The 14,107-nt window shown below is 48.6% G+C and overlaps 1 protein-coding gene across 1 annotated transcript; it reads right to left on the reverse strand.

Annotated features, from left to right (window-relative positions):
* Positions 1–1,007: 1,007 nt before the first annotated feature.
* LOC128825963 (chymotrypsin-like elastase family member 2A) lies at positions 1,008–11,398 on the reverse strand. Its single transcript, XM_054008865.1, has 8 exons — positions 11,291–11,398; positions 10,895–10,983; positions 8,977–9,074; positions 7,824–7,952; positions 5,022–5,158; positions 2,959–3,104; positions 1,884–2,036; positions 1,008–1,173 (listed from the first exon to the last, which is right to left on the reverse strand). Exons 1-8 carry the CDS (start codon positions 11,331–11,333, stop codon positions 1,156–1,158), a joined length of 813 nt encoding a protein of 270 aa, XP_053864840.1. The 5' UTR covers positions 11,334–11,398; the 3' UTR covers positions 1,008–1,155.
* Positions 11,399–14,107: the final 2,709 nt, after the last annotated feature.

Below are 14,107 nucleotides of genomic sequence, written 5' to 3' on the forward strand. Positions count from 1 at the left end.
TTGTCATTCTTTCAGCTTCCCTTAGCCAGCTGGCTTTGAGTCGGAACGTTCCCCAGGCCATAGCTCATCCTGATTCTTGCTCACGTGTGCAGGACTGAACTGACCAATTGTCTGGCGTCGGTTTTGCTCCTTTCTGGAGCATCAGAGCTTCTTTGTTAGGATCATTTGACTAAAGGCAATGGGAATGAAGGTGGCCCTCAATCCTTCCAGGCTGTTTCTATTGGGTAGTTCCCGGCTCTGAAAGCTCAAGGCAGAGAGGGCAAATTTATGGCCTTTCACTAACTCTTTCCAACTGGGTTAAATTTTATAGTGGTAGAAAAATGAACACTGGCTTCTCTTTCCCCTCTGAAGGTGTGCATGGAACTCCTGTTGGTATGAGATTTATGGGCTGCTGGGAAGAGATAAGCACCATAGGCTCCACTCCCCTTAAAAGGGTCAAAAATGTATCATCAGAAATTATCCTCAGTCTTTAAAAGCCTTCCTGATATTTCAATGTGGCTTTCGGGTGGTTCCCTGCTCTACAGCATGTTCTTCAGTTAGCAGCCGCTCCAAGATCACTTCCAACAGGCGGGCATAACACAACGAGTAACGGCATCAAATCACTGAATGGGGAACTGCCGGGAGCTGTGCATTGCGTATTTTGGGTTCCCATCAAGAGCATTGCCAGGTTCTTGGGATTTATAGTGCTTATAATTCTCCCCATGCTCAGGTGTGAGGCAAAGGGAGAGTTGGCAGTTGGAGCCTAGTACGGGAATGTGGCGTTAGAAGGGAGTGTGGGGACACTAGGGTGACAACACACATTTCTCATGTCAACCACTGTGGAAACAGATGGCTCTGGGTGAGCCCCCACCTCCTCATTCTTGTGTCGTGCTTCATATTCCACTTCTATTCACGTTGGGTTTTATCTAATGGAAGAAAATGCTCCATTGCATAACTTCCTGCAACCGTTGTCATGTGCTACCACCCTAAAACCTCCCTTTCCCCGGGGCACAGGCTATACACGTATCTTGAAAACAAATGTTGGTTATTTATTATACACAGATTCCTTCAGCACCTCATCAGATTGGAATTTTGTGATTACAACTTTATTTCAAGCAGCAAAATAACTTCCCTTCCCCCAGCACAGGGTTAGTCTGTTGTCCACGGCTCTTCAGGTTAGTTGTTTGCCATAACCTGCAGAAAGTGTAAAGCAAAGGGGTGTGAAATCAGACCAGAAAACTAAGGAAATCTGTAAACAGGGACATCCAAACTCTACAAATTGTCCCTTTAAATACATAAACCAGTCCTACAACCCTCTCTTTTCCTAAGGATTTAACACTGGTGATTTGGCTTCAGAGTCATCCCTTCTGTTAAGGGTTCATTTATAGTTAAATATTTGATAACATTATAGCCATAAGCAGTATGTGTTAGCTATTACTATGATAATCAATGATAGATAATTAAGTTGTTGGACATCAATTAACAGTTATTAAAACTCTATAAATATACCCTTAATATAAAATGTGACAGATTTATTCCAAAACGTCCGAATTTTGGTTAGCAAAGAAGATCATTTGGATAGTTGCATTCAAGGGGAAGACATGTCACCTTCGCTGCAGGAACTAATTCCCTAGAAGCAAGACAACATTCTCTTTTGGTGTGTTAAGGGATTGTCTATGCAGTGAAGTTATTATGGAATAAGTTAGGGGATGAATTTAAAGTGCACTAGCTATTTCGGGGTGTGTGTGTCCACATGGGAAGTTCCTGCTGGCCAATTTACCATAAAGATAAACCCTCGGTCTTGAATTGTTTTGCGGCTGTCTTGTTCTGTTTTACCCCGAATGACCATTTAGAAGTTCATAGCAGAGTTTGTTCTTGCTCAGCAGCAGACACTAGACCCTTACCGTAGCAATCCAGTTGTTGAAAGCAGAGACCCGAGTGAAGATGAAGGGTTTCTGGTAATAATTACAGCTTAGCATGGACCTGAAGCTCGCTATGCCATGCACTTCCCACCTGCCATCAGCACCTCTGCAGTTCAGTGGGCCACCAGAGTCCCACTGCAAGAAAGGAGAGGCACAATCATTGAACTCCAGTTTGGAAAAATCCATGTCTTTCTATGGTGCATGAGTAGAGAAGTCACTGTCACGGGTCTCGTATAATTGGAGAAAGGGCCAGTGCTACCATTAAGGCAAACTAGGCGGTTGCCTAGGGCGCCAAGATTTGGGGGCGTCAAAAAGCGATGCCCCCAATTTTTTTTTACAGCGTTCCTGGGCTGGGCTGCAGGTGGCGCGCTGACATGTGCGGCTCAGACTCCCTCTACCAGTGCAGCGGCCGCTCCACTTCTCCCAGGCTTGTGGCGCCAATCAGCTGTTTGGCGCTGCAAGCCTGGGAGGGGAGGAGAATTACAGCGAGGCCAGCGTGCTTGGGGCGGAGGCAGAGCAGAGGTGAGCTGGGGTAGGGAGCTGCCATACGGCTTCCGGGGGGGAGGGCAGCTGCCACGGGGGGCAGTGCCTCAGGGTGCGGGGGGGGGGGGCTGCCGCGGAGGGGGGTTGCCTCAGGGCGGGGAGCTGCTGTAGGGCTGGGGGGGGGGGGCGCAAGGTGCAAATTTTGCCTAGGGCGCGAAACTTCCTTGCACCAGCCCTGATCGGAGATGGGACATGGAAGAAAGGCGGGAGTCTGAATGAAATTAATATAGGTTCTGTCTTATGAGATGGCTCCCAGGTGCCATGTTCAGGTCCAACATGCAGGGGGAGTTTGGATCAAGGGGTTTGGGGTGGGTTCCTCTTGTAGGTGAGGGTATAGAAATGTGTTTATTAAATAGTCCTTCGACACGTTAATTGCTATCAACCTCTATGAAGGGGTTTCAAAGCTCATCTAGAATGGGTAGATCCTAGTTCCCTGCCTGACCTTCAGAGTTACTTCCCATAATCCAGAACTCTCTAAAGCCACGTCCATAATTGCCAAGTTCTCTGGACTCACGTTGCAGCTGGAGATCACCCCGTCGCTGACTGCACAGATCATGGTGGGTTTCACTATGCTACCCCACCAGTTAGGCAGGGAACAGGTTGCGTAATCCACCACGACCAATCGCCATTGCTGCAGTATATCTGGGAGAGCACCGTTTGCTGGAGGGAACAGAAACAAGGGAGAAGCATTAGCTCCTGGCAGTGAGGAAACAGCAAATAACATGTCCAGGTACAAGAGTCAACAGGGATTCCTAGCACAGAGGGGTTGCAGAATCCAGTCCTTAATGCAGCCCTCCTTCAGAAAAGTGTCTGAACTAGATGGATAATCCTCGTCCATATTAACAATGGCTCTCTGTCAATAGCGCATGGGAAATCAGCTGGTGGCCTAGCACCTTAACGTTCACATATCAACACCCTACTGGCGGTAGTGTCAGGAAACAGGCCAAGGAATGAATAGGCCAGGATTACTGCTACTGTGACGGGTTGGATCACAGGAAACCCCCTTGGGAGCTGCCACCCGATGTGCGAAAGACTACCCCTGCTCCTGTTTTCCCTGCCAGCTCAGGACTCCAGCACCCTGTCTTGCTGAGCCAGACACTCCCGTCTGGCTCTAACACAGACCCAGGGTCTGAATCACTTGTCCCAAAGCTGCAAGTTTACCTGAAAACAGCTCACAGTAGTGTGCTTGACTTTAGCACTCAGATTCCCAACCTCCCAATGGGGTCTAAACCCAGATAAATCCGTTTTACCCTGCATAAAGCTTATGCAGGGCAAACTCATAAATTGTTCGCCCTCTATAACACTGATAGAGAGATGCACAGCTGTTTGCTCCCCCAGGTATTAATACATACCCTGAGTAAATTACTAAATAAAAAGTGATTTTATTAAATACAGACAGTAGGATTTAAGTGGTTCCAAGTAGTAACAGTCAGAACAAAGTAAGTCACCAAGCAAAATAAAATAAAATGCGCAAATCTATGTCTAATCGAACTAAACACAGATTATCTCACCCTCAGAGATGCTTCAGTAAGTTTTTTCTCAGACTGGACACCTTCCAGACCTGGGCACAATTCTTTCCCCTGGTACAGCTCTTGTTGCAGCTCAGGTGATAGCTAGGGGATTCTTCATGATGGCTCCTCTCCCTCTCTGTTCTCTTCCCCCCTTTATATATCTTTTGCATAAGGCGGGAACCCTTTGTCCCTCTGGGTTTCCACCCCCCACTGGAAAAGCAACAGGTTAAAGATGGATTCCAGTTCAGGTGACATGATCACATGTCACTGTAAGACTTCATTACTCACTTGCCACCACACACATACACAGGAAGACTCACAGGTAAATACAGCCATCTGCAGACAATGGGAGTCATCAAGATTCCAAACCATCCTTAATGGCCCACACTTTACATAATTACAATAGGCCCTCAGAGTTATGTTTTATATTTCTAGTTTTAGATACAAGAGTGGTACATTTCTACAAATAGGATGATCACACTCAGTAGATTATGAGCTTTGTAATGATACCTTACAAGAGACCTTTTGCATGAAGCATACCCTAGATACATTATATTCACTTATATTTTTATAAAACCATATAGACTGCACAACATCACACAGGCCAAGGAAGGAACAGGCCAGGATCGCTGCTCTGTGCCCTAACCTCTCTAGGTGATGCATCCTGCTCAGGATTGAAGCACAAGGCTGTTGCCTGCATTGTACCCGCTCTCTGCATGGGGACTTCCCTGTTCCAGGCTGGCTGTCCATCACTAACCGGCACTTCTTTAAAGAGGCTTTTCAACTCTTCCACGAGCACTAACAGCCCCACCAGTCTTCAGACCACTCTGACTCGGGTTACAATTACATCTCCAGGCCTCAGCTGGGGTCCTAACAAAAGCTAAACATTCAGCAAGGAAAATGCAAGAACATCTCTGCTGCAGGAGTGGAGCCAGAGCCTGGTCAGATCTCTCTCTGAATTGAGGGCTAAGGGGCACCGGAAAAAAGAACCTTATTCCAGTCAATCCCGAAGGAGACATTAACACAGACGGACTTAGTGTTCCCACTGAACTGCATTAACACTTACTCTGCAGCCTTCCCCATCCTGTTACGTAGCAGATGACGCCAGAGGCCAGGAGACTGTTTGCTGGGGGGAGGCAGGCCGGCTGGATTTGATTGCTCAGGGCAACGCTCTGGGAGAGTTTGATCAAAGCGATGTCGTTGCTGTGTGTGCATGTGCGCCAGCCGGGGTGGAGGCGGGAGCGCGCAGAGAGGGAGAGTGGAGGAAAACACAGACCCATTAATACATTTATAGAGGGCTCTGTCTATTTGAAAGAGGGGCCCCTGCCCTTAGGGGAAGGAATGATCTCAGGCCATGACAGAGGCGTCCCACCCCTATCACACCCAAGCGCATGCCTTGGTGCCCATAGGCCCTGGTGGAGCACCTTGATTTTCCTTCCCCATGGCCCAAAAGCCGTGTGGAAATCCAGGCCCCAGCATCTCCAGCTCCTCTGCCCACACGGGGCCCAATTTGAGAGGCTTGGCCTATCTCTGTCAAGCTTTGGGGTAAACACAGCCTGTGACTGTGAGAGCTTCTGGAGAATATATAGAGAGGCACCTGGAACTTCAGGGTCGTCCAGGTTCCCTGATTTAAAGCACTCATTTCCATTCAGCTCCCTGTGGTGGGCGGGCGTCTCCCTACAGAGCTGCCCATGCTGTTACCGACTCATCCTTCTACTCAGAGACTCCCAGGAAATGGCCTTTCACCCTGGGGCTTCCTCCTCAGGCTGGGGCAGGTGGTCTGTCAGGGCCGGGGGAGTGAAACCTTTGAGTTCAAGAGGCATACCCCCTCCTCCTACAGTCAGTGCTGCCCATATTCCACCTCAAACTCATGCCGTAATGCCCCCCGGCCCTGTTGGAGCACCAGAAATTTCCTTGTGTGAGGTAACTGAGGCCTGTGAGGTCTTTATGTTTCAGTTTATTGCCGAGTCAGCATCCAAACATACAAAGCATCCAAGCATCCAAACATCTGTTGTGTGTGAGCATCAATGATTCCATAATCGCTATTTGTTTTCCTTTTTACCACTCGGGGTTTGCCGAAACCCTTCCCTCACAGTAGGGCAGTGTGCTGTGCCTTTCCTCTCCAGACGGGGCAGCATTTAAGTAATTTTTCAAGCCTTCCTGAGCCTCAGTAAACATCATTATATTGTGCCCGGTAACTGCTAGACTGAGGTGTAATAAATAAGTGGAATCTAAAAGTGTTGGCTGCAGTTGGACACAGTCTAGCTCTGTTCAATGGGGTTCAGCCCTACATTTGGTAGATAACACAAGGTAGCAAGTTTCTCAACTCCTTGGTGTTAAGGCCCCTAAGGGAGGCAGCTCGACCCTGGGCAGTTATCATAATATCACAAGGCCATTCTATTAATCCATCGTACACCCACACTTGAATTCTGCGTGCGGTTTGGTCACAGGTCCATCGATGGCTATTAGCCAAGATGGCCAGGACGCAGCCCTGTGCTCTGAGTGTCCCGAAGCCTCTGACTGTCACTCAATGAATGACCTGTTCGGTTCATTCCCTCAGAGGCATCTGGCATTGGCCACTGTCTGACGACAAGATACTGGACTAGACAGACCATTGGTCTGATGCAGTATGGCCATTCTTATGTCCTAGTTCTTGTACTACTGCCTTGGGAAGCTGGTGGGGACGCAACGCGCAGAAAGTTGGAAACTGAGCTGATTAGCGGAGCTAATGCACTAGGACTTTAGCAGAACCAAGGAGTCCTTCAGCAACATGGCATCAATCCAAGTTACTAATACCCCTCTACTCCAATATAACGCTGTCCTCGGGAACCAAAAAAATCTTACTGCGTTATAGGTGAAACCGCGTTATATTGAACTTGCTTTGATCCGCCAGAGTGCGCAGCCCCACCCCCACGGAGCACTGCTTTACCGCATTATATCCAAATTCGTGTTATATCGGGTCGCGTTATATCGGGGTAGAGGTGTAATACTTAGCACTTCTAGTAGCACCTTTCATCTGAGGATTTCAAAGGACTTTACATACATTCATTGAACCTTTCCACGCACCTGTCAGGTGAGAGCTCTGTTCACCCACTGCTAAGATGCAGGAGACATTGTTGGGTCGAGCAAGGCAGCTGTTAAGCAATGCACAGCTGAGCTACGCAGCAGTTTAGAGCCATTGAATTGAATTCAGTTGCACTAGCTGGAATTTGGCTAGGACACGGGGTTAATTCACTTGTACTCTTACAAAAACTGCCGTGGACTCTTTAACAGCCACAAGTGGTCAGTATCTCAGGTGAATGTGCCTGGAAAGTTTCTGAGATAGTGGCGGCTGAAGGCATCACTTCATTATTGGGCAGCTGGCTCCTGCACTGGCATCTGTCTCTTTGGGGGTGATGGGTATCTGCTCGCTGAGCCAGCCACGCCCATTTTCCATACTGTGACAAGGGTTCACCACTCCCCACATCCAGTCGCCCAGTATTTTGGAATCATCAGTATGAACCTTTGTCGGTGGTTTACAAACTTTTTACCTCGCACCCACCCTTACTCCACAGCTCTGGGTGGGGGGGGATGTGGACAGGGGTAAGGGGGCCAAGGCTGGGGGCCAAAACGGGGGTGGAGCTGGGAATGGGGCCCTGGGTGCTGGGCCAACAGTTGGGGCTGGGGCCAGGAGTGGCGCTGGGGGCCAGTCCCTCCCCACCCCTCATTGGCCCCTGCTGGGCCACCTCAGAATGTTCCTCCGCTCATAGTTTGTGGACCTCCGGCCTATGCTGTAAGAACTGGCTCCTTGGAGCTGCCCATGGTGCAGGGGTGTTTGGTTTGGGGCCCTATCTCTCATAGTTCATACAAATAGCTGCTATCAACTTACCCGTCTGCGACACGGTTTGGGTTCCAGCCCTCATGGACAATGATCTTTTGTGGACTGACTGCAATCGATCCTTCCTCAGCAAGGCTTAGGTTGTGTTTGCCAAGAAACACTAGATAGGTCCGAGAAGAGCTGGGGAAGAAAAGGAACAGGGAGAGATGCTCAGACATGTAGCTCCCTGCATGCTGCGCAGTCACACGCCTCTTTGGGAAGGGCGGCCAAATGCAGCCTGGGGTGTCCAGTGGGAACCCTCTGAAAACTGCAAGTGCCAGCATGCATTGCTCTATAGTAACAGCTGCTGGCTTAGGATGGAGCATTGCATGCTGGAACCTATCGTCACTAGAGGCTGCACCTCCACATGGTCCTCTGCCTCCTGCCAAGATTCCTGCTAAACTTGGGCCCCACCTGGTCTTCAGACCATGAGGCTGCCATTTCCTGGCACAGCTGAGCAATTACGAGGGTTTCTCTGGTAGTGGGACAATGTCTATTACAAAAGCATCTCCACTGGTATATAGGTGTGTGTAATAGTATTGTGCACCGTGGCAATCCTACCTCACACACAGCCAGCCTGTGAGAGCTCAAATCTGCTCCGATGATGCTTTCTCTAACTGGAGTGGTCATAAGCAGCCCCAGGAAACAGGCCTGTACTGAGCTGCTGGGTAGGGGAGCTGGCCTTGAGTGAGGCATTTAAGGTGATAAAGTCAAAGCTGATCACTCCCCTCATTTTTACACCATCTCATAATCTGAGAACAAGAAGCTCTCTCACTGAAATTGAAGGCTGGTGATTTTGAACCCAAAGGGAATATTTCTTCATGGAAGTGGGTGAGCTAGTGAACCTATGGAACTCACAGCTACATGTGCTTGTCAAGAGAGCACAGCTGATTTTAAGAAGGGCTGGATAATTTAATAACAAATATTTACCATTATACATGCAAAAATAAAGCAAACAGTTCAGGGCATTGCACAAGCATTCCCCTTCCAGTGAATCATCAGGTCGGGGCCACTGCCAGAGACACGATCGAGACGTGATAACCTTTTTGGTGGGGGAGAGCCTGTTATTAATATGCTTTGGCTTTCTCTTTACCTCAGAGCATTTACAGCTTTCTGCACTTTGACTTCAAAGAAATGATTCTCCAGGATTCTGCAGCTAACGTACCTGATGCAGTGAGCAGCTGTCAGGACCCAGTTGGGTGCAATGAGGGTTCCCCCACAGGTGTGATACCAGCCGCCATTGGCACCATATGTCAGGGACACCTAGGAACGATACGGTAAAAATGTTACTCACGGATCGACCTCTCCTTCTGTTGGGAAGGTGAAAAGCTGGGCACCCAAGTGCTCCAGGTCCAGATCGCTCTTCTTGTGAAAAGGCTTTTTTCCAAAGTTTCGTTTCGGTGTTGCTTTCCCAAAGCTATTTACTAAGCATGGGCCAAACAGAGGGTTGTATTTGCTACAGAAGAAATGGGTTCCTGAAACACCTCTTTGTCACTCTATGTAGAAATAGATCCCTGTAGATGGTTTGAGGGTTTTGTTTTTTAAATATTTCACTGTGTTTGGTGGGCGAGTGACCTGATCATGAAAATGGAATCTAGGGAAACAGGGATCTGGGAACTCCCAAGTTGTCACTTCTGTTTTGCCTTTGACTCATTGTGTGACCATGGGCGGGTTGCTTAGCTTCTCTGCCACAGTTTGCCCAGATATGCCACGGGGATTGTATCAACCTTACAGGGGTGTCATTTATTAACTTTTGAACAGGTGAAGAGCTAAATAGGTGCTACTTTTAAAATGCATTCTAGGAGTTAAATAGTCCCTAGCTTGAGACACCGGTTACTTGCTGAGTATGCCTCTGCATACCTAGCAAAAAATAATGACACCAATCTCTTGTTCCTCTGGAGCGTTCATCCTGATGGATCCCAGCATGCTTTGACACGTAGCTGACCTATCAGCTGTAGACGGGAATCACTTTACTCCCCCGTTAGTTCTTTAAAAGAGCACAATAACTCTGCACAGCCATCTAGGATGGGCAGTTAACAGTTGTCATTAATTGGTAACTCGTCTTTAGCACCTGCCGAGCGAGGAGCTCCAGCATTAGCAAATGAATCCCGACACGCGCCCTTGGGAGGAGGATCAGAAACTGAGGTACCGTGTCCCAAAATAGCTTGTCGGTATCATTTCCCAGCATGCTCTTTGTTTGCTGTTTAGTGACAAGCTTATCAAAGTGCTCACCACCTGGCCCGTGGTGCAAAGAGAGCCAGTTCCCACATCCATTGAAGCCAGGGTGAGTTCCTCCTCCCTCTCTGATTTCAATGGGAGCTGGATTGGGTGCTAGGTGACTTGCTTAAAGCCAGGCAGTGAGTCTGTGGCAGAGCTGGGGATAGAACTCAGTTCTCACACCTCTTGCCGCATCTTAAGCACAAGGCCAGTTGTCCTTGTAGTGTCCCATCCAGAATACAGCCATGATACAACTACACGGTCTCCCACTTTGTTGCCTCTGTAGGCTGAGCTCACCGCATGCACCAGAGGTCCTTAAGTTGCATTCCCCATTCTACCCCCTAAGCTCCTTGTGTGCTGCCCTCCCATCCCCCTCACGTCAGGGACACGTGTAAACAATTCCACTTGTATAATTTGTTAAATTATTTCTTTTCTTTCCATGTGGGATCAAAGTCCTTCAGGGGGTCAAAATCTTCCGCTCCATTGAGATGATGGGCAGGGCTGAGATCTGGGCTGTATTGTTACACTAGACAGGGTCAATGGCTGCTATCAACCACTTCTTTGATCTATGTCTATTATTATAGACCAGCTAAAGCTGCTGGGTCAGGTAACCAGATACAGAGGGCTCCAGGTGTCCTCCACTTTTCATTTTCCGATTTTCACTAAACTCAGTAGGGCTCTGACCACTGACGCCTAGAACATTCCCTGGAAGTCTGGAATTGATTGGATACACTGTTCAAAAGTTATCATGTAACAGACAGGGAAATGCCATCAATGCGAGTGTAAGCTGAGCAAAACAAGGCCCAGTGTAATGGGAAGGCAACGTGGTATCCTGGACTGGACTAAGGAAACCCGGAATCACTAACCTGCCAGGGCCAGCTGAATGGTCTTGCATCTTCTCCTCCAACCACTCTGGTCAAGAGAGGCGGGTAGGCGGGATCCCCACAACTGAGAGCTGAAAGGGACACAAGATGGGATCCACGTTAGAAATCAGAACAGATCAAGCCACCAACCAAAACTGACCTGATCTTTGTGTAACACATGGTTGAACTGCTCTTCTGTAGTGTCAGGGCCCGATCTGGTGACCTCTCTATCGCTAGAGATGTTTCTAAGCCATAGTCTATGATGCCCCTTACACTGTGCCCATCCCTCTGATAGCTGAGCACCTCCAGGCTGCTGGTCAGCGTCAGGACCACAGGCTCAAGCTAGAAATCTGTGGTTGGTAAAACAGATGAAACCCTACGTCTCGGCGGGATACATACCCCCAGCGGCCAGCGTCAGGGTAGCGAACAGGATACAGATCATGGTGCCGTGTAGCTGTGTCAGGAGCAGCGCCTCAGCTGAGCCCTCTTATATGGCTGTAGCGCTTATCTCTGGAGATACGGCCTGGGGGAGGGGGCGTGCGGCTCAGTGACCGGTGGGAAGGTTTTGCACCCATGGGACATTTTCCTGTGTGTGCAAATGCTAAAAAAAGCTGGACCTTGAGATGCAGGCTTCATCTCTGCCTTGTGTGGGGAGAACTGCGTGAGCTGGAGTTTATTTGTTGCAGCTGTTCGCTCTCCCACTACCTTGAGTCCTGGTCACAAACATGTGGATGGAAGGGGAAATTACCTGAATTTGGGGAAGAGGAGGAAATCTCCCTCCAGCAATTCATGGGGGAACTCCTAGTCCACAAGGTCCTCCAGGAGCCTCTGGTATTGCAATGGAAGGATCGCGCTCAGGGTAAAGCTGCCAGGGCCTGGGTTTGAGAGTTAGGTAAGGGGTGGGGACAGGGGTGAGGAAGGACATTTGGGCATGTGGCCAAAGAGGCAAAGGCGTGGGACGGGACAGAATTGATGGGATGTGCATCAGAATATTATTAAACCCTTGCCTAAGTGGCCTTTTTTCAGGGGGTGAGATGGGGCGACCGGTGGGCACTTTGGAGCAATAATTCGCGCTCCCAGCCCCAAAAATATAAAGACCCAAGGACAATTCCCCCCCACACCTTCTCCTTCAGCCCCAAAGTAAACTGTATGTAATCACTTTTTCACAGCCCTGGTAAAGCTCTTCCTGCTGGAAACTCACCTGGCTGCTGCCTATCGGTCCCACCACACTGGGCCGTGTGAGGTTTAGGTTTTCCTTGGTCTGGGTAGACTCCAGCACTGTCTCTGTCTTTTGGCCTCTCTGGCATGGTCCCTTGGCACAGGCTCTCTGTCTGTTTCCCCATCATGGCAATGGGACGTCATAGGCCAGCTGCCCTGTGCCCTCAGGACCAGTGCTGGCTCCACAAAGACACCCCAGTTGCTGAAGCGCTCCCTGGCCCACGTCTCCCACCTTTGTGAACGCGCTGGTTTACACTTGCCAGTTGACGCACACACCACACCGGCTTTGCAAAAGGGGATCCTGAACCAATTCCTCTTCACTACATGCTTATGCCGAAATAAATCTGTTAGTCTTGAAGGTGTCTCCAGACTCCTTATTGTTTTAGTGGATACGGAATAACATGGTACCCCACGGTACTTGAGGTAGAAAGAGTTTCTTTACTAAAAGTAACCTAGCATTAATCTGAGAAAGCAACACAAGCAGTATTCATAAATATAAAACCATGAGCAAGACACCCTCCCCAGAGTACACTGGGCAGTGTCCTTTGCTTCAGGTTGTTGAGTCCAACACCAAACTCCCTATAGTGTTGAGCCCCCCCAACCCTGCCAATTCCCCACTCACAATCATTGTCCCTAGTCAGTGCAGACCTAGCGAATTCTCCTCCTGCCATAAGTATGGGGAGGCAGGGGGGTAAAAGCCATCCCCTCGCTGTGACCTCTGCCAGTCAGTGATTTAGTGATTTTCAGTTCTGGGCAGAATATAGTCCTATCACAACTGATTTTAAGCTCCGCTTGAGTATTTAAAATAACAAAGAGACTCTTAATAAAACCTTTTTAGCTCTAGTCTTTGAAGAGTAGGGAAGAACAGGTTAAACTAGTCTAGGGAGAGCCCTTGGAAAAGGTTTGCATTCCCCTGATTGGGATACTTCTTCACCTCCGCCTTACTTTCACAGGGCTCTGGCATTTGACAGACAATTTGACATTTAACCTGGCTTAACAAGGTTCTTTCAACTGAGTGTGACCCCCTCATTTGGGACAGGTTAAGCACAGTCCTGCTTCCCTGTATTCCTACAATTATTACAACATTGGTAAACATATTTCACTACCCCTGCATTCAGTACTAAGGTGATTTGTAACCCAACACCAGCCAAAGTTGATCACTTTGACACAGCTGTGTCTGCTGACTATATAAGCAGGGCAGGAGAAAACTTTATTTACATAAACACAACCAAAGTCTCTCCCCCTCCAAGTTAGCTGCCGGGGAGCATTCATTCAGACCCTGCTTACAAATAGGGCAACTTTCATCCAGCTAGCTTTGAGTAAAAACGTTCCCCAGGCCAGAGCTCATCCTGATTCTTGCTCACGTGTGCAGGACTGAGTTGACCAATTGTCTTGCATCTGTTTTGCTCCTTTCTGGAGCATTAGAGCATCTTTGTTAGGATCATTTGATTAAAGGCAATGGGGATGTAGATGGCCCTCAGTTCGCTTCGGTAGTTCCTGGCTCTGAAAGTTCAAGGCAGAGAGGGTGAATTTTTGGCCTTTCACTAACTCTTTATGAGTGGGTTAAATTTTATAGTGGTAGAAAAATGAACGCTGGCTTCAATTTCCCCTCTGCAGGTGCACATGTAACTCCTGTTGCTATGAGATTTATGGGCTGCTGGAAAGAGATAAGCACCATGGGCTCCAGTCCCTTTAAAAGGGTCAAAATGTATCATCAGAAATTATCCTCAGTCTTTAAAAGCCTCCCTGATATTTCAATGTGGCTTTCGGGTGGTTCCCTGCTCTACAGCATGTTCTTCGGCTAGCAGCCGCTCCAAGATCACTTCCAACGGGCGGGCATAACACAACGAGTAACGGCATCAAATCACTGAATGGGGAACTGCCGGGAGCTGTGTATTGCGTATTTTGGGTTCCCATCAGGAGCATTGCCAGGTTCTTGGGATTTATAGTTCATATAATTCTCCCCATGCTCAGGTGTGAGGAAAAGGGACAGTTGGC

The sequence above is a fragment of the Malaclemys terrapin genome, chromosome 19 (genome assembly GCF_027887155.1).
Source record: "Malaclemys terrapin pileata isolate rMalTer1 chromosome 19, rMalTer1.hap1, whole genome shotgun sequence".
Lineage (NCBI taxonomy): Eukaryota > Metazoa > Chordata > Testudines > Emydidae > Malaclemys > Malaclemys terrapin.